Source organism: Oncorhynchus mykiss, chromosome 1 (assembly GCF_057628025.1).
Source record: "Oncorhynchus mykiss isolate SJ-2025 chromosome 1, ASM5762802v1, whole genome shotgun sequence".
Classification (NCBI taxonomy): Eukaryota; Metazoa; Chordata; class Actinopteri; order Salmoniformes; family Salmonidae; genus Oncorhynchus; species Oncorhynchus mykiss.
Window position 1 is genome coordinate 15,788,373 of NC_143022.1, and position 21,023 is coordinate 15,809,395.

General features: G+C 44.8%; 2 protein-coding genes across 3 annotated transcripts in view; both read left to right on the plus strand.

Moving 5' to 3' along the window:
• Positions 1-21,023, plus strand: part of LOC110486505 (rab GTPase-activating protein 1) — a 141,351-nt gene that overhangs the window by 33,336 nt on the left and 86,992 nt on the right. For both annotated transcript variants that reach the window (XM_090186337.1, XM_090186380.1), the window contains exons 12-13: positions 7,193-7,286; positions 7,612-7,762. In XM_090186337.1, coding sequence (XP_090042463.1) covers positions 7,193-7,286; positions 7,612-7,762 — 245 coding nt within the window. The remainder of the gene's footprint in view (positions 1-7,192; positions 7,287-7,611; positions 7,763-21,023) is intronic.
• Positions 9,268-20,758, plus strand: gpr52 (G protein-coupled receptor 52). The gene has a single exon (XM_021558308.3). The coding sequence runs from the start codon at positions 15,860-15,862 to the stop codon at positions 16,976-16,978; it is 1,119 nt and encodes a 372-aa protein (XP_021413983.2). The 5' UTR covers positions 9,268-15,859; the 3' UTR covers positions 16,979-20,758.

Genomic DNA, 21,023 nt, shown 5'->3' on the forward strand with positions numbered 1-21,023 from the left:
GTCATTCAACGAGTTGGCCTTTGCCACATTTGCGTCGTTATCATTATGCACACTTGCTGGTCCTCATTCAGGCCCAAGGCGGCTAAAGGAGCCAATGATGTTTACAAGTACAGACCTTTCAGTTGAAACGCATCAATAAAGTGTACTTTCTAACGAATGTAGGGCTCAGTTGTTCTCCTAGACCCAAGGTCTTATGTAGTCGCGTAATAATCAACGTGTGAGCTCATTCAATTACTCCATTAATTTTGTTATACTGTGTTGGGATGGTGACTTGGGAAAAATATGTGCGAGATGGAATCTTTTATCTCCTGTCCCGCTTGTTTATCTTCTTGAAGCAGGCTTTGCTGACAGTGTATATAGGAGTCATGTTTTTGTCACATATTAGTTTTACTTTTTTGTTGTTAACAAACTAAAACATACAGTACCATTCAAAAGTTTGGGCACCTAATCATTCCAGGGTTTTTCTTTTTACTATTTTCTACATTGTATAATAATAAGACCAACTATGAAATAAAACAGTGTAGTAACCAAAAAAAGTGTTAATCACATAAAAATATATTTTAGATTCTTCAAAGTAGACACCCTTTGCCTTGATGACAGCTTTGCACACTTAGCATTCTCTCAACCAACTTCATGAGGAATGCTTTTCCAGCTGTCTTGAAGGAGTTCTCACATATACTGAACACTTGTTGGCTGCTTTTCCTTCACTCTGCGGTCCAACTCATCCCAAACCATCTCAATTGGGTTGAGGTCAGGTGATTTGGAGGCCAGGTCATCTGATGCAGTACTCCATCGCTCTCCTTCTTGGTCAAATAGGCCTTACACAGCCTGGAGGTGTGTTTTGGGTCATTGTCCTGTTGAAAAACAAATGATAGTCCCACTAAGTGCAAACCAGATTGGATGGCGTATCGCTGCAGAATGTTGTGGTAGCCATGCATGTTAAGTGTTTCTTGAATTCTAAATAAATCACCAAGTGTCACCAGCTAAACACCCCCACACCATCACACCACCTCCTCCATGCTTCACGGTGGGAACTGTGATTTGGACTCATCAGAGCAAAGGACAGATTTCTACTGGTCTAATGTCCATTGCTCATGTTTCATGGCCCAAACACGTATCTTCTTCTTGTTGGTGTCAGGGCTCCCAAATGCCAAGAGTGTGTAAAGCTGTCATCAGGGCAAAGGGTGGCTACTTTGAAGAATTTCAAAAATCTAAATATATTCTATATAGCACTTCTTTTAATTTCTACATGATTCTAAATGTGTTATTTCATAGTTTTGATGTCTTCACTATTATTCAACAATGTAGAAAATTAAGAAAAACCCTTGAAAGAGTAGGTGTCCAAACTTTTGACTGGTACTGTACATGGACAACAATAGACAGCATTTACATACATGCAACAACAACAAAAAGACGCACATTTTCTCCTCCTGCTCCTGGCTGCATGTGCTGAGCGATTTACTGACATTTCAGGGTTTTTTCACTTATTAAACAACTAATTGACTGACATTGGCTGAATTACTTAAATTACAATTTACATTTTTTTTTTTTTTTTTTTTTTGTGAGCCCAACCTTTCTATAGTGAAATCATTCAAGAGAAACCATGTCAAGAACTATGCTGTGCTGAAGGGAGTTGTGGTTTTCATTAATCGAATATTCAACCTTGTTCAGCGCAACTACGTGGTAATTAACTACAATCACCCTAATCCATTGCGGCAGTTTTTCCCCCCGGCTCGGACCGAGATGAAGGATGCATTTTTCTGCCTGCTATGTTAGGTTAGATACACACATACCGCATAGAATGGATGACTTCGGAATGTACACAACGTTGAGAGGAAAAGAGACCGTTTGTGAAAGTTTGCCTTACCTTTGAAGACCTAGTAAAATTATTTTGTCAGACAGCTTTGCAGCTAGCCTAGCTAAATAGGATGACTAAATAAAGTACAGTATGGGGATCACAGAGAACGTCTGTCTGCTACTGCCTTCCCCGAGATCAGATTAATGAAAAATAATTGTCATTAAATAGAAACTAGTGTAATATACACAACTGAAATATTTTATTTCAAAGTAATTTCCTATTGATGTCTAGGATTCCCAATGTGGACCTGACAGATATAATGGGATGTTTTCATGTTTTTGTTAACAATTTTTGGCTTTGGATGAGGTTGGAGGATGAGGCAGGGCTGGAGCTGAGACTGCGATGTCCAGAGGCTTTGGATGGGTTCTGGAGGGCTCAGTGGTTTCACTGGAGAGCAATCCAATCTGGTTAAGTGAGGTTGGCTTTTTGGCACCACCAGCCCTCACTGCTGCTGTGGCATAAGACCACCAGGTTTTCACCTCACCCTTTCCCTGGCTCTCCCTCTCTGGCTTGACTCAATACCACACAGCTTTGGAACACCCTGTCTGCCTCCCACCCACCCTGCCTGTCTGCCTCCCACCCACCCTGCCTGTCTGCCTCCCACCCACCCTGCCTGTCTGCCTCCCACCCACCCTGCCTGTCTGCCTCCCACCCACCCTGCCTGTCTGCCTCCCACCCACCCTGCCCTGTCTGCCTCCCACCCACCCACCCTGCCCTGTCTGCCTCCCACCCACCCTGCCTGTCTGCCTCCCACCCACCCTGCCTGTCTGCCTCCCACCCACCCTGCCTGTCTGTCTCCCACCCACCCTGCCTGTCTGCCTCCCACCCACCCTGCCCTGTCTGCCTCCCACCCACCCTGCCTGTCTGCCTCCCACCCACCCTGCCTGTCTGCCTCCCACCAACCCTGCCCTGTCTGCCTCCCACCAACCCTGCCCTGTCTGCCTCCCACCAACCCTGCCCTGTCTGCCTCCCACCCACCCTGCCTGTCTGCCTCCCACCAACCCTGCCCTGTCTGCCTCCCACCCACCCTGCCCTGTCTGCCTCCCACCAACCCTGCCCTGTCTGCCTCCCACCAACCCTGCCCTGTCTGCCTCCCACCAACCCTGCCCTGTCTGCCTCCCACCAACCCTGCCCTGTCTGCCTCCCACCAACCCTGCCCTGTCTGCCTCCCACCAACCCTGCCCTGTCTGCCTCCCACCAACCCTGCCCTGTCTGCCTCCCACCCACCCTGCCCTGTCTGCCTCCCACCCACCCTGCCCTGTCTGCCTCCCACCCACCCTGCCCTGTCTGCCTCCCACCAACCCTGCCCTGTCTGCCTCCCACCAACCCTGCCCTGTCTGCCTCCCACCAACCCTGCCCTGTCTGCCTCCCACCAACCCTGCCCTGTCTGCCTCTCACCAACCCTGCCCTGTCTGCCTCTCACCCACCCTGCCCTGTCTGCCTCCCACCCACCCTGCCCTGTCTGCCTCCCACCCACCCTGCCCTGTCTGCCTCCCACCCACCCTGCCCTGTCTGCCTCCCACCCACCCTGCCCTGTCTGCCTCCCACCAACCCTGCCCTGTCTGCCTCCCACCAACCCTGCCCTGTCTGCCTCCCACCAACCCTGCCCTGTCTGCCTCCCACCAACCCTGCCCTGTCTGCCTCCCACCCACCCTGCCTGCTTAACACCCTGCCTGCCCCTGGTTTACTTACTGAAAAGGATTTTACTCATGTTCATTCTGTGTTTTCCCATTTTCACCATCCTATTGAAATGTTCTATTTTAAACGAGTAAGGTTTTTAGTTGGGAATATTGGTTCATATGGATGGTTGCAATAGGATGCAAATACATGGGAGGATAAGAAACCCAAGGGTTTTACATGTTGAAAATGGAGAACACCGAATGCATTCTCAGATGTCTTTCGAGGGATTTAAATACTAATCAAAGGAAACAGATAACCTCTTATAGGCTCCTTTCTTATAAGCCTGGGACCTCACAATACGATATCACAATACTTAGGTGCCGATGCGAGATATATTGTGATTCTCACGATTCTATACATGTTGCGATTCTCTACTGTGATTTTATTGCGTTTCAATGCTCCAAACATTGCTCACCGTACAGTGCATTCGGAAAGTTTTCAGACCCCTTGTATTTTTCACATTGTTAGGTTACAGCCTTATTTTAAAATGGATTAAAAATCCTCATCCATCTACACACAATTGCCCGTAATGTTCCATCTTGGTTTCATCAGACCAGATCATCTTGTTTCTAATGGTCTTAGAGTCCTAAAGATGCCTTTTATCAAACTCCAAGTGGGCTGTCATGTGCCTTTTACTGGCGAGTGGCTTCCGTCTGATTTAGTGGAGTGCTGCAGAGATGGTTGTATTTCTGAAAGGTTCTCCCATCTCCACATAAGAACTCTGGAGCTCTGTCAGAGTGACCATAGGGTTCTTGGTCACCTCCCTGACCAAGGCCCTTCTCCCCCGATTGCTCAGTTTACTCAGGCTGCCAGCTTTAGGAAGAGTCTTGGTAGTTCCAAACTTCTTCCATTTTCCCCAGATCTGTGCCTCGACACAATCCTGTCATGGAGCTCTACAGACAATTCCTTCGACCTCGTGACTTGGTTTTTGCTCTGACATGCACTGTCAACTGTGGGACCTTTCAATAGGAAGGTGTGTGCCTTTCCAAATCATGCCCAAGTTGTAGAAACATCTCAAGGATGATCAATGGAAACAGGATCCACCTGTGCTCAATTTCGAGTTTCATAGCAAAGGGTCTGAATACTTATGTAAATACGTTTTTTAAAATTTGTAATAAATATGCAAACATTTCAAATCCGTTTTGGCTTTGTTATTATGGGGGTGTGTGTGGATTGAGGGGGGAAGGAACGATTTAATCAATTTTAGAATAAGGCTGTAACGTAACAAAATGTGGAAAAAGTCAAGGGATCTGAATACTTTCTGAATGCACTGTATGTCTTCTGCAGAGGGACAAGAGGGATCTATGAGAGAACTATTTTAGATCAGTCATGGAAATCAAAGTGCTGAAGAAAAATGAGCTCATTTAAAAAGCTAGAGAACAAGCTTTGAAGGAGAAATACTGTTTTGGTACACGTACAGTCATCTACTGCAAAAATAGTATTGCGATATTGTCAAAGCGATACGACCATATTTTCTAAGATAATATCCTGATTTGATGTAACTATCGCTTAAAAAAATATATTTATTGCCCTGTCAGTACTTTGACAAATTAGCTGTAAGAACACTATGTACACATCAAACACCTTTTACCCCAAGAAGGCGTACGCTTGTGGGCAATACACGTTTTAAGATAGAACGCATATCTTTTTTTAACGATAAATATGGGTGACTGGGCCTTTTTGGAATGAGGGCAAAACAATGGAAAAACATCACCATTTGGACTCCAAAGGTGTCCCAAACGCGCATTGCAATGATCCAACACTGTAAACAGTGGTGGCTTTTCTCGATTCCCACAAGCACAGCTCTTCCGACACGGCACTTTTCCGTGACCACACATGCTGATTCTTACTCGATGGGTTCTTGATAGCAAGAGGGTGGAATGCTCTTTGTACAACTTTTTTTTTTGTTAGCAAGCCTTGTTGACCAGGGAGACTTAAGTACAGTAAGTACATTTACAGCGTATCGTTAGTCGATTACAGCTTGCGGATCTAAACGGAATCCGAATGGTTCTGGTGTAGGCAGCATAGCGGATAAGAGCGTTGGGCCAGTAACTGAAGGATCGCTGGTTCGAAGCCCCAAGCCGACCAGGGGAAAAATCTCTCTGGAGTCACTCTGGAGAAGGGCATCTGCTAAATTACTAAATGTAAAGATTCTGCTGTACCGAGTGCTACCATTCGAACTGTAGAAATAATAGTAGTCCTTTTGGAGTGAAAAGTCCACCCACACCTGTGTTTTGTTGTCACCTCCTTGGAGGTAGAGAGGCAGTCTCCAAGGCCGGCACTGTTTTCAAAAAGCCTTGCCAGGGAGGAGAAGCCATTCACAGTACATTCACAGGCATTTCTAAAGGCTCCACTGCATTCCAGCTGTCAGTGGAGGCGGCGTGAAAAGAAAGCCTTTCAGGGCTTTCTAGCTGGAGGTCAGCTGTAGACGGGACTGAATGCTTTCCCACTGTGTGAGGATGCTTCTGCCTGCCTGCACTTTTCTCCCAAGTCGCAAGTGCACATGCCTTTTCTTGTTTTGGTAAATTGTAATGCGCAGCAATGTGGACCTGGAATGTCAACATTTTCTCTTGTGTTGTCAGCCCACTGTAATTTATATTTTTGGTGTATAAAATGAAAAATCTTTTGTGTGTGTGTATGCACACATTTCAATGCATTCACACAGCAAACATTCAAGTGCATGCACTCTCATTACCCTATTGAATGGGTGGTACCACAGCTCAAACTCTCTGCTTATAAAAAAATCCTCAGCAATCTACACACAATACCCCATAATTTCAAAGCTAAAACAATTTTTTTTCTTTCTTCTCCAAAGGTCTTACAAATAATAAAACATACCTTATTTACAGGTGTTCACACCTTTTGCTATGAGACTCGAAATTGAGCTCAGGTGCATCCTGTTTCTATTGATCATCTTTGATGTTTCTACAACTTGATTGGAATCCACCTGTGGTAAATTCAATTGATTGGACAGGATTTGGAAAGGCACACACCTCTCTATATAAGGTCCCACAGTTGACCATGTCATAGCAAAAACCAAGCCATGAGGTCGAAGGAATTGCCCCGAGACAGGATTGTGTCGAGGCACAGATCTGGGGAAGGGTACCAAAACATTTCTGCAGCTTTGAAGGTCCCCAAGAACACAGTGGCCTCCATCATTCTTAAATGGATGAAATTCGGAACCACCAAGACTCTTCCTAGAGCTGGCCGCCTGGGTAAACTGAGCAATCGGGGGAGAAGGGCCTTGGTCAAGAAGGTGACCAAGAACCTGATGGTCACTCTGACAGAGCTCCAGAGTTCCTCTGTGGAGATGGGAGAACCTTCCAGAAAGACAACCATCTCTGCAGCGCAATCAAACCTTTATGGTAGCGTGGCCAGACGGAAGCCACTCCTCAGTAAAAGGCACATGACAGCCCACTTGGATTTTCCCAAAAGGCCCCTAAAGACTCTGGCAATGAGAAACCAGATTTAATGTCCTTAATGTCTGAAGAAAGTGTGAAAACTCCTAAAGAATATATATTTTTAATAATGGTCACGCTGCTCATAATGCAATACATGCTTGCTCCCAGTGATCCATATGCAATTCACACTGGGATCCCATAATAGGCTAAATCTTATCTCACCTCCCAGTGGGCCTTGTCTTGTCTCCTGCAGATAGCGACAGTGAGATCTCCAGTGGGACCGGTGATGTGTCCAAGGATTGCCCTGAGAAGATCTTAGAGTCCTGGGGTGCAATCCTCAACAGATGGTAAGTGTGGCGGTCATGATAACCACCGTTCAGTAAATACCAGCTTCAGTCATTGAATAAGGAAACAGATTCAATGTATTTGTCTGAAGTACCTCATTGTTCCTCCACTACACGAGGAGAATAATGAAATTGTTAGCATTACTTTTATATGGTCACTATAATGACATTATTGTAATAAACATCCTCCATTCTAACCCTAATAAACATCAGCTTCAGGAGAGTAACATTAATCATGAATATCCATGCCTGTACTGTAGATGGCCTTAGCCTGATGAGTTTGGCTGTTGTATGTCGAGTAGTTTCTTATCTCTCTCCTGTGTGTCAGGCATGGGAACTTGTCTGTGCGGCCTAAGGGCCTGACTGCGCTGGTGAAGCCTGGGGTCCCCGAGGCCCTCAGAGCTGAGGTCTGGCAGCTCCTCTCAGGCTGCCAGAGTGACCAGGCCCTGCTGGAGAAATATCGCATCCTCATCACCAAGGTAAGAAGGAGGGAAATACACACACACACACACACTCACTGACACACACACACTTGTGACACACACACAGACCACCAAAGTAAAGAGGACATACGCACACCGCGCACACACACTCGCACCTCACTCAAACGCACCTCACTCAAACGCACCTCAGTCGCACCTCACTCAAACGCACCTCAGTCACACCTCACTCAAACGCACGCAATCATTGATTCCCACCTGCATTTGTATGTACAAGTTTCACATTTCAACTCCACTCACTCAAGCTCGGTGAGTTTGTGAAATATCCTCAAAATGGCTGAATGTTGTGTGGGTGATGAAAAATTGAAGTTTTGCTGAAATGTACCTTTTCTGAATACGAGAGCCAGTCAAATATATGTGCTGTATAACCATCATGCAAATTGTAATTTCGAGTGCAGAGATTGCGACGATCCCTGAAGACTTTGGTGTAAAAAAACAACAACTGTTTTCACGCTCATCAACTTGGTGTCATGTGACAGTGTCTAAATGCACGTACCCAGTATGAAAATGAAAATAATGAAAATAAAACCTAATATAACTCAAACGGAAAGCATTTGCATTTTTGCGCAGTCCAGGCAGTGCTGAGAGGGATCGTCTCCTTGCAGTTGTTCCTCTGGAGAGACTCAATGACTGTCACAACTGGCCATTAAATTAGCTCCATAAAGAGCCTGCTGTTTTAGAATTGGAAAACTTAATTGTCCACACAATTTGGAAATGTCATTGACTTTACAATAACATGATTGACATCGAAACGGCATTAAAAAACAGCAGCAGCATCTCTTCATCAAGATCATTTCAGTTGAACTTGACAGTGGTGCAGTCTGATCCCACAGAGAACAGGGTTGGTGTTGAAGCCTATTCTCTCATGTTTCTCTTGGAGGTATGTTGGTTCTCATGCCAACAATGGGTGATTGCAGGAATTTTTCCACAGTAAAAAGCACTATTGTTAACTCTGGCATAATTTAACACAGTCATTGTGGTGAAATCTCTCAAAATATGTTTTAGATTTTGTGTGACAATGGGATGGGGAAGGGTGTCTAACAACGCCATATAGAGCATCACATCTACACTTAAGAAAATGTTCAAAATAAAATAACTCCACACTAGAATTTCTTAAATTTTAACTTTAGCTTAATATTTAATTTTCATTCTCTCTGTGCACAAGCAGAAAATGTAGCTTTATAATAGAACATAAGTCATGTAACTACTGTTAAGTGTATTTCTGGCATCCTGACCTCAGTGTGCAGTAGGTGTTGCAGTAGCCCAGTCACTGTGACATTCTTTACTGCACAGGTCACTGGTCCATCACTCTTGTGGAGAACATGTGTCAGACAGAGGCTAGTCCTATCAGACCCATGTCCCCTGGCACTAAAACCCCACAGCTAATGTGTAGCATCCTCTATAGTCTGGCCGACAGCCCATAGCTGGCCCCCAACCTAGGCTCACCCACAGTCCAAACAAATTCCATCTCGACTGGCCTCGCTGGTAGATCATGTCGAATAATCCATTTTGGTGGAGCAGCCATGAATGTAATACCTCCTAGCTAATTCCAAGTGACTAATGTATTGATGTTTTTTTCATGAGGACATGTGAAGAGGTTGACTAGGCGACAGGTCCTCACTTTTATGTGTAATACAATACGCATTCCCCCCAGGAGGAGAAAGTGCTTGAAATACAACGCAGTAATCAATTGCCTGAAATGGAGAGATTGGAAGAGGGAGATAGAGAGCGGGAGAGAGATAAAATGGAGCCATAAACAAAAGGTTACTGCTTGCGCATGTGGCACAGAAAATAGATCACATATAAAATCCAAGAAGGCGATTCAGGCGAAATGACTGAATGAAAGAGAACAGGCTCCTCTTTTCACATCTACTGTATTTATACTGGGCTGTTGTCTTTCGCCTGGGGGTGTAAATTTACCCTTGCAACACGCCTTTAACCCAGAGCCACAGTTCTCTTTCTGTCTCTCTCTGTCTCTCTCTCCATCTGCCCCAGCCGCCTTGCCTCCCACAGAGGATGAAAATGTGAGCTGCTAAATATATTGTTACACTAGTTTACGTAAGGCAGGTTATGTGACACAGAGAATCGCCTGGTGAGCACTCACTCGTTCATTGTAATTCTTTGAGTAGACTCCCGTCCTTATTGGATGTAATGATGTTGATATAGGGGTTGGCTGGTGCTATTAATAGCCAGATAAAAGCCCAGGGGGTAGTGTTGGGGGGAGGGAAGGGGGACGTGGTGTCGAGGGCTCGATGATACCCACATTATGAATTGGCCTGTCTCCACTCGATGATGATGATGGTGATTCTAATGCAGATTGAAGCCTAAGTGAGTGAGTTGTGGCTGGTTATGGGGGGTATTGATGTCGTAAACCAGGGCACATTTCCCTGGACTTTCTGACGGTGACACGTATTTGAATAATTGCACATGGCACTTCGACAGAAGGCTGGGTAGTAATGCAGAGAGGAGAGAGAGAGGGCTGTTCTCTCGTTTTGTGTATGTGATACGTGGAGTATTTTTATAGGGGGGGATCTCAGTGAATTTTTCTGATAGGACAGTATAACAGTTTAAGGCATGTTTATCGGCCAAGTTATCATTGAGACTTAATCGAAGCTGGTACTCCGGTGTCTTGGGTACAGAGACAAACAAATCATGTCTTTTGCGCTGCAAAAATGCACTTTTTGACTGAAGTATTCCGACCTTGGATGAATGTAATTTCAAACAAGTGTCTTCTCAGCACAGGAATATTTTTTTTGTTTTGTTTTGCGTTTCCTTGGTAACTCCTGGATTGAACTACACACACACACACACACACACACACACACACACACACACACACACACACAGTGTAGCGCTTTGCTGAGAGTAAGCGTGAAACTAACATTTTCACAACCTTTTACTCTCCCTGTGTGATCTACCAAAGGTGTGCTGCTGTTGAACCATGGCTTAAAACTGATTGAAAGCTATTTGGAGTTGACTCCTCAGAAGAGCCATTTCACGTTAGTTCCTCTGTCTGGATCAATCAATACCATTGAGAAAAGTTGGGTGGTGGTTCAGATTGGAGGTCTCAAACGCTGTGGTGTTGGTCTGTCTCTGAGATTGGAAGTCACCGTCTGTGGAAATAAATATAGTTTTCCCTGAATGAAGATCTTTTTTTTTTTCCCTTTCTGTGATTCGCAGGGATTTCACAATTGACCACTTCAATTGACATCATTATCAATATTTAAATTATTTGATTACTAGGCCTAATTTATATCTCAAATATACTATGAGAAAAATAAAACAATTTAGATAGTATTTTCAGAGTTGCAGTGATGCACTAAACTGTTATTTATTTTTTAAGAGCCTGTTCATGGATGAAACGTGAAAAACGGCTCAAGCAAGCATTGGCCCAGACAGACGGTCTCAGTTTCACGGGTAAAATTGTTCTCTTCAGAGGCTGTGCTACATTCAATTCTCACTTGAATTCCGCTAATGCAGTCTCTTCCACTCAGGCCCGCAATGAAATAAATTTCGGTCTTTATGACGCATGCCATTAAATCTTTGAGGGATCTTTTTGCTTTTTCTCAAGGTGCTTCAGCTACATTTTTATGTACCGTCATATTTTGCCCACACTCCAGCTAGCTTTGCAGTGGCATTTAGTTAAGAGTCTGCAATCAAAGGTAGCACCAGCAGTGTGGAGAGTGGGGCTAGAAGTAATCAGACACCCACGCGTTTTAACCCACAGACAATGCTGTACACTGGGATGAGCTGCCATGGAAACATGCTTGGATTTATTGAGTTCGTTCTACTTGTGATGCTCTTCCGTGCCCATATTCTGTTGTCTATATGTCTGATTTAAACCCTTCTAATGTGATGCTCCTGGATACCCGGCTTGGCTTTGATGGACATAGCCTCCAAACCAAGTTGTGGCAAACAGAGCTAAACTCCCATTGGTTGCCCTGAAAAATGCTTCTCCTGAAAAGCTATGTAAATAATCAGGTCTTGAGTTAGCTACTTTCCTGGTCAGTAGACTACTTGCTAGATTAGTGTTAAGATAATTTAATTAAGATGGGATTTTGGTACTATCCATTTAGAGGCAATCCTGAATTGCTGCATGTCTCTTGCATTAGACTCCTTCAGCCTGTGCAGGTGATATGGTTATGTTTATCTCTTTTCATTCCTTTTTAAATTCCATCATTGATTTCTGGAATTCCTCTGGGTTCCGGTCTTGTCTTCTCTGTCATTGTTCCAGTCCAAGCCTATCTCTATTCAGCTTCCAAGCTGCCATCCCTTTCTGCAGGAGAAGTGCCCTTGAGCTCAGTGGGTGTCTGTCACTCACAATATTCCCCTCAGTGTCTACAGTTCAGCTGCACTGCTGGTGCACAGCCCACCCTCCAAACCCAGTCGCCTCCGTTCACACAGACCCCGACCAGTCGCCTCCGTTCACGCAGCCCCGACCAGTTGCCTCCGTTCACACAGCCCCGACCAGTCGCCTCCGTTCGTTCGCGCAGCCCCAACCAGTCACCTCCGTTCGTTCACGCAGCCCCGACCAGTCACCTCCGTTCGTTCACGCAGCCCCAACCAGTCGCCTCCATTCACGCAGCCCCGCCCAGTCGCCTCCGTTCGTTCACGCAGCCCCGTCCAGTCGCCTCCGTTCGTTCACGCAGCCCCGTCCAGTCGCCTCCGTTCGTTCACGCAGCCCCGTCCAGTCGCCTCCGTTCGTTCACGCAGCCCTGTCCTGTCGTCTCCGTTCGTTCACGCAGCCCTGTCCAGTCGCCTCCATTAACAGTGCACGCCATGCTTTGTCTTCACCTCATGAAGAATCACTAACCTGAAAAACAGATGTTTCTCGTCTGAGAAATGTTGTTCAACTGGGATGTTTCAAGGCCTCATCACAAAAGGTCTGCCCGTCCTCGGGACAGGCTGAGGCCCAACCAAGGGCAATACTGGGAATCCAGTGAGCTTTCCCTCACATAATAGGCTAGGAGCTTGATGGAGAAATAGGTTGTATACCACACTTCTCCCTAGAGGAGGAGATGATGATGATGAATCTATATAGCTACAATGTTTACAGTATTTTTTTTTGTAGTGGATACAATGTAATTTTTTTCAGTTACCTAAGTTATTGTACTTCCTTTTGTATATTTTTACAACACTATTTATTTGTTGGAGTGACCTTAGTACTCTGGGTTTAACTGTATAACTCTCTTGACATTTAACCTTAAATTCTATGCAACCTGATTTTGTTCTCTGGCTCTAGCGTATGGTAATTAATCATTCAAATCTCCTTTTCTCATAACGCATGTTGTGAAGCGTCAGCACTAGGTTGACCTTGGCTTTTTGTCTTGTGTGCCGTAGCAGTTTTTTGTTGTTGTTCTGCTTCAATTATTGTACTCTTATTGAGCAGCTCGACACTGATCTCCCCACTCTGAGGCCCTAGTACCTCCATCTCTCTCTTGAGTGTTAACCAGTGTTAGTGTGAGCTACTGTACGCCAGCGGTGACAAAGAGCCCGGACATCGGCTGTCTGCTTGTCCCAACACAGAGCCATAGTGGCTGGGATCAAAAGGGGGAGGAGGAGGTCACTACCATTGTTTTTATAGCCCCTTCTCTAGTTGGGAACTTAAGAGTTCAGTTCTAGAGCTAGAGCTTGTGGAAGTTGCTTTAACAGCATAGCTTTGTTGTTTGTCCTAGTGTTTTAGTATTGTAGAGGTTAGTTGAGCCTGAACTCGGTAATGGTATACAGACGGTTTACCTCTGAAACCGCCCTCCTGCCTCCCCAATTTGCCGCAGCTTGTTACACTTTGTTGTCTGCCGGTGAAGGATGATCCCAACTAACTGAAATACCTGGCAACTGTAACTAAGGGGCAGGCATGGCTGGGCATAGTCATTGGTCGGAGCAATGGACAGGGGGCTAGAGAAGGGGAGAGGGGAAGCAAGATGGGGAGGAGGGGGCTAGTTAATAGAAAATGGACAGAGATTAGCTTAGTCATTTCGTAATAGGGAACATGTCCAAATTTAGCTCTCTGAAAAAAGAGATGGTGAGAGAGAGAGACTGAGGATTGTGGCTGGGTTGAGAGAGGACCTCAGGTGGAGCCTAAATGGGAGTGGGTAGAGAGAGAGACACTGTATGAGAAGGAGGGGGTAGAGAGTGAGCGGGTGTATGAGAGTGAGGGGCAGAGCATGGTTCCGAGAGAACGAGAAAGCCAGGGAGGGAGGGAGTGAGTGCCAGAGAGAGTGTGTGTGTGTGCAGGGTAGAGGGAGTGTGCGGAAGACAGGGAGAGGGAGAGCGTGAGCGAAGGGAACGGGAACTGTAAGCCAGTCACAGTATCTCCTTCCCACTGCACCAGCGGTGATGGACAGCTCCTCTCCTCGCCGCTCTTCAAAAGGTTCCTATTTATTTTCAGTAGCTTTAGCTTTGTCTTCTGTACTTCACTCCAGGAAATTATATTTTTGTCTGTTCAGGTATTTATTTGTCGTAAGCTCATTTCGACTGGGGAAATGAGAGGAGAGAGAGACAGAGGACAGCACTGAAACTGGGACTGTCTCTGTACTGGTGGAGTGGTTTCTCTTTTTTTTGTGCCTGGGTATTTGCTACGAGGTGCAGACGTATTGGGTGGAAGAAAGAGTCGAAAGGCCAGAAAGCCACGCCTCCCCTAAACAAAAAGCTCATTTGAATGGACATGTATAAGTAATATTATCAATAGTGGAAACGAGGGGAGGCTGATGTAAAGCGCTTTCACCCGTAGCTATTTGGGGAATGTCACTGGCAAAACAGAACCAAAAACAAGTTGAAGGGATAAAGAAGTGGAATGCAGATCCCACACCCATCGCAGAGTGCGTCCTGAAGAGGATTTCTAAGGTGACACAGTCAGAGGAGCTGAGACACTCAGATGGCCTCTACCCGCTCTAGTACCCATTGATTGGGATTGTGTGTAAGACTGTTGGCAACTCCAAAATTCTTTGCCTCAATCTTCTTTACAACCAGCTTTTGCCTCTCACAACCTTGAGGACGAAAGTTTCATAAAAGTGTGTGGATTGGGATTTCAGAGATCAAAGCTTGATTTGTGGCTCCAGCGTGCGCGCGCGCACACACAACAGAATACGGATTTTGCTGCGCCTCGTTTAGCCTCTCTCTGACTGGAGAGCATTGTAAACATAATTCCCCCAGTGCTCTGTGGAACGAGAGCTGTGACATTAACACCCGCCGAGAGCCCAGTGTTTTTCTAGCGTGTCTGTGTTTTGATTCGGACAATAGCTGAGCATACATGGGGTCAAGACTCGCTACTCCAAAATAAGAGGATGCATACAACAGGACTGAAAACTAACTGCTGCACTCCAGACTTTAGAAGGGACTTTATTGGAGGTAAAAACCAAACACAATGGCTAATGTGGATGTAAATACTCCTATGACTTCTGGATTTTCTCATCTGCTCTTTTTCTGACGCTGAACAAGCTATTTGAAAGCCTAAATGACATTCTTGTTCTAACAGTAAATGTTTTAACACTTTTTTTCTCTTATCGATAATCTCAAGATAGGAGTCACATGCTCCTTGTCTTATTTAATCAGCGGTAGGATCTGCACCGTGTCTGCCTGCATGCTTCTTTCCCACATGTCAACTACCCTGCACCTCCTGCGCTTTTTGCCCTTGTGAGGACAGCCCCTGCCCTCATCCCCTAGCCGCCCAGAGGCAGGAGATGTGGCCAGGGACTGTCAGGAACCGCAGTGGGGATCCCTGCCGCCGGGATAGATGCTTGGTGTAACATTGGCCGACCTTTTTCTGTTTGTGGAGGCAATATATATTTTTCTTTCTTCAACAATAACCCCACTGGCTCTAAGCATGACTGATCAGAAAAGGAGAGCCAAGCTGGTACTCTTGTTTTCCTGTGGGCTGTATTGATTTTCGTCAGTCAGTGTTCATTTGATTGAGACCCAACTATGTGAGAGCAAAAGTGAAAGAGAGCGAGGATAAAGCTCTGTTTGCTGTGGGAGGCTACAGACAGACAGCAGGGGCGGACTGGTCTCCAGTTACAGACCATCTGCATCGCAGGTGGCACAGCACAAACCTGACCCACCAGGACCGCGCCCACAACAATGAATCAGTCAGCGCTGACAACAGACCTGGTACCCACTGCCAACAGCAGCCTTGTGGGCCCGGATCCCAACCACTCTTGCCCCCTTGGCTGGGGCCAGAATGAGGGCCTGGAGGCCTGCGTCTTGGAGACTGCCGTCATCGTGCTACTGACAGTGCTCATCATCGCTGGAAACCTGACGGTGATCTTCGTGTTCCACTGCGCCCCGCTGCTGCACCACTACACTACCAGCTATTTCATCCAGACCATGGCCTATGCTGATCTGCTGGTGGGCCTCAGCTGCCTGGTGCCCACCCTGTCCCTGCTGCACTACCCGGCCGGCGTCCAGGAGCCCATCACCTGCCAGGTCTTCAGCTACGTCATCTCGGTACTCAAGAGTGTCTCCATGGCCTGCTTGGCCTGCATCAGCGTGGACCGTTACCTGGCCATCACCAAACCCCTGTCCTACAACCAGCTGGTGACGCCGTGCCGGCTCCGTGGCTGCATCGCTCTCATATGGGTCTACTCCTGCCTGATGTTCCTGCCCTCCTTCTTTGGCTGGGGCAAGCCGGGCTACCACGGAGACATCTTTGAGTGGTGCGCCCACTCCTGGCCCACCTCGGCGCTCTTCACAGGCTTTGTGGTGTGCCTGCTATACGCGCCCGCTGCTCTGGTTGTCTGCTTCACCTACTTTCACATCTTCCGCATCTGCCAGCAGCACAACCGGGAGATCAGTGAGAGGCGGGCACGCTTCCCCAGCCAGGAGATGGAGGCCGGGGAGGGTGGTGGCAGTGGTAGCGGCGGGGGGCACCACACGGGTCACGGGCCTGACCGGCGCTACGCCATGGTGCTCTTCCGCATCACCAGCGTCTTCTACATACTCTGGCTGCCCTACATAATCTATTTCCTTTTGGAGAGCTCACACGTGTTGGACAACCCCGCCCTGTCCTTTGTAACCACCTGGCTGGCCATCAGCAACAGCTTCTGCAACTGCGTCATCTACAGCCTGTCCAACAGTGTGTTCCGCCTGGGCATGCGCCGCCTCTCGCAGACACTCTGCTCCTTCAGCCACTGTGCAGCCGACGACAGGGACTTTGGAGAACCCAAACCCAGGAAGAGGCCAAAGTCCTGCTCCATCTGAGGAGTTGCAGGCTATTGTTAAAGAAGCCACACATTTGGTTACACAAGGTTACATCTTTACAAAGCTGCTGACTTTTCAATTGACAGGGCTGTCCCAAAGAAAAATACTTTAGGCTCTGACGGTTTGTTTGAAGAATACCAATGACTTTGCTGTATTCATGCCAAGTCATGATTTATGGGCAAAAATGTGATTGCTGAGAGAAGCTAGATTTTTGTAAAGGTTTAGTTTCTGAACTAAGTGGATGAGAGATTGGCACTACATTTTGACTTTAGACCTGCGAAGTGGGGTATAGCTGGTAAATCAAATCAAAGTTTATTGGTCGCTTACACAGTTTAGCAAGTGGTATAGCAGGTGCAGTTAAATGCATGTTACTAGCTCCTAACGGTGCAGTAAAATATCAAACAAGTACAAACAAAACCAAAAAAACAAGAAATGTCAGAACGAATCAAATTAACTCCAATATCAGTAATCCATATGCTGTACATGTACTGTATGTACAGCCTTATGTACAACATCATTCCACCATGGTTACCATGGTTACCTCAGGCTTTGACGTTTACATTTGTTTGTTTCTCGTCAGTCAGGTTAAGTAAAGGACAAAGTTAGGACAAAACACTTTCCTCAAACATTGATGGTGACCTCATGATTTTACTGTCTCTGATTTCACTGTTTTGTGGACTAAAATGTATTGAATTTGAATGCCAATATTGGACTGCTACTATAGGCCTGTGTTCTTAGTAGGCACGCGAAGGCTGAATTAGTACAGACATCAACACGTAATCCTCATTTGCATACACTCCCTTTAGGAGTTCACATGTGCGTGCAAATGGCTGACTATTCACTTACTGTATATACATGCTCCTTGGCAATGGTGGCGCCCACCACACTGATGTACATAACAACAGATCGTTCGTTGCCTTGACCTGTCATGAAAAAGTTTAGCAGAGTTTGCAGAAGGTTTGTTAGCAAACACAACATTGTTCAACGTGTGTTTTAAAAGACTTTCGGGCAGCCCTAAACAGAGAGACGTGGGAGTCAATTTCACGAGTTAAGCAAACTACAAAAAAAACACAAAGCTGGTTTAGTTTTAGTAGATATTTATATATTTTGGCGTGGAACTTTTTAGTAAAAAAAAAAAAAAAATACTTTGTCAATGCCTCAGATCCAGTAGCTGTTTAGATGAGTGATTGGTCATGTCCACTAGTGAACACTACCCTCTTTATCTTTGGCTGCTCATCAGAGATCGTCTCCACTTCAGCATCAGCTTCATATGTATGACTCTGTCCCCTTACCTTTTCCATGCTAAGTTTTATTTACCTTTTTTAAGTGCAGAGCCTGTTCCTTTTTAGGTGCAGTAAATGCATCATGACGACTGGTCTTGTGTATTTTACTGTTTGATACAGCACAGGTGTAGTCATTCCAAGCTTTTCTCGTACATTCTCAGAATTCTGCATTTTATTTTAACAGATAATGTTGAAATATCCATACAGGGGCACATTTTCAGTAATACCCAAGACTATTGTGAGATGAGATTCTTATGGTTGTAGGCCATGTGTAGGTAGACCTGTGTGGAAAAACAAGCAGCACAGCCAACTTAAACTCTCTATATCGTGACTGTTTATGTTCAACATTATGCTGCTTAACCTGTGTATTCATTCCTCTTTTTGCTTTACAGATGGTTCTGTATATGTGCCTAAAGATATATATATATATATATATTTTGGAAAATAGATCACAAAGATGTACATTCTGTTCTTCTATATGGTTACAAGGATACACTGCACTTATTTGTATTTATTTTTTACACTGGCTGTGTGACATTGCATTTTGTAACGTGACCTTCCTTTTGACTTGACCCAAAATCCATCAAGCTTGTATTTGCAGTAGTACCATACAATGGTACCATCTTGTTTCAACACCTTTTCAAATCAAATGAACTTTTATTTGTCACATGCACCAAATACAAGGTATAGACTTTACTGTGAAATACTTCGAGCCCTTTCCCAACAATGCAGAGTTAAGAAGTGAAAAGGAAATAGTAACACAATAAAATAACAATAACATATACTGGTACCGAGTCATTGTGCAGGGGAATGGGGTAGTTGAGGTTATATGTACATGTCAGTAGGGTGAAAGGTGACTTGGCAATCAGGATATATAATAAATCAAGTAGCAGCAGTGTCTGTGAAAGTGTGTTTTGGCGTCAATATGCGCGCGTATGTGAGCGTACAGAGTGTACAAAACATAAGGGACACCTTACTAATATTGAGTTGCACCCCCTTTTGCCGCCAGAACAGCCTCAATTCATCGGGGTGTGGACTCTACAAGGTGTTGAAAGCGTTCCACAGGGATGCTGGCCCATGTTGACTCCAATGCTTCTCACAGTTGTCAAGTTGGCTGGATGTCCTTTGGGTGGTGGACCATTCTTGATACACACAGGAAAATGTTCAATGTGATGAACCCAGCAGCGTTGCAGTTCTTGACACAAACCGGTGCGTCTGGCACCTACTACCATACCCCCTTCAAAGGCACTTAAACTTTTGTCTTGACCTTTCACCCTCAACCCCTGTTGTCTCGAGGCTTAAAAAAATCTAATTTATCCTGTCTCCTCCCCTTCATCTACACTGACTGAAGTGGATTTAACAGGTGACATCAATAAGGGATCATAGCTTTCACCTGGTCTCTCACACACTACATACCCACCCACACTGCCTCATTATTATGTTTATTTTCCATTTCTCTCTTCAGAAACCTACCATCACACCTGATTCTCTCTAGACTGATTCTCTCTAGAATTACCCACAGATAGTTATTTCTGTTTGCACACTAAAGCAAGTCACACACATGGAGAGAAAAAATATTTCTCACTTCTCAAACAATGTGCCATCTTTTATAAATGGTAAATCAATATTGTTGACAAGCTACTTTCTCTCTGGATTTTGCTTTATAGTAAATATTGTACTGGTGGTTTCATGAGATTTTAATTGGTTACACTTTCCACAGTAACGCTAGTGGAATGTAGTTTCATTCTAACAAACAAGTTATTGAGAATATACCACTTTGACTCATTATTTGTTTTCAGAAAACAGTCTGTGGTTACTAGGTAGTGTAATTACCTAACCTTTATACAATTTAAATTGACACTGCAGTAAGTGTTACCCAATTAATTTAGTTTCTTCTTAGTTCATTTGTGGCTTCGCTTCCATTTAGTCTCCATCCTTTTTTTTTACAGGTAATTTCTCTGCCAGTAGTTGAATGAACTGTGTACTGATTCAGTAACACAGGTTTCTTTTATACCCATGTGCCACTAAATGTTCACTTTTCCACATGTCTATTATAATGACCAAACTAGTTTCCAATTTCTTTCTGAAGTGATGAAAATGCAAAAATGTTCAAAAACAACTGACTTCAAGTGCATTTGTTAGGGTGTTGTATCTTACAGATGTGATTTAATACAGTACAACGTCTTTATTTATTTATTTATTTTTATTCAAAATTGATATGCTACTTTGTTTTAATAGTATAGTGTCTGTTTTGTGTTCAGGCAACAACAAAAAACATTAAAAAAATTGTATGACAAAATCTCGCCCAGTGACGACTCATACCAACTAGGCTGCTTTATATGACGTGACATGTTTTGGATTAGACGACAAATCAAGAAATTACACATTACATCTATTTTTTTTATTTCTGAGATTTTGTCAAAGGCTATGGTTTTGCTGTTGCTGCCAATCCATTATAACTGATGAAAAATAAAAATCTAGTAATGTTGCCTTTGAACACTGCCTTGAGTTGTTCATGTCTCTAGCATTTTACTGGTGCTGAGTTGTACTATACTTAAGACAATTATTAAAAAGCAGGCAATGATTTGAAAGGGTGATTCACTTGGCTAGTTTCTAGGATTATATGCATAAGATAAATAACTTAAGTGAAAAATGAACTGACATTTAGTATGCTAATGCCGTAGCTGTGTGTGTGTATGTATATATATATATATATGGTATGTAGGGTTGTTTGTTCACCTTGGATTTGAATAGCTACAGAG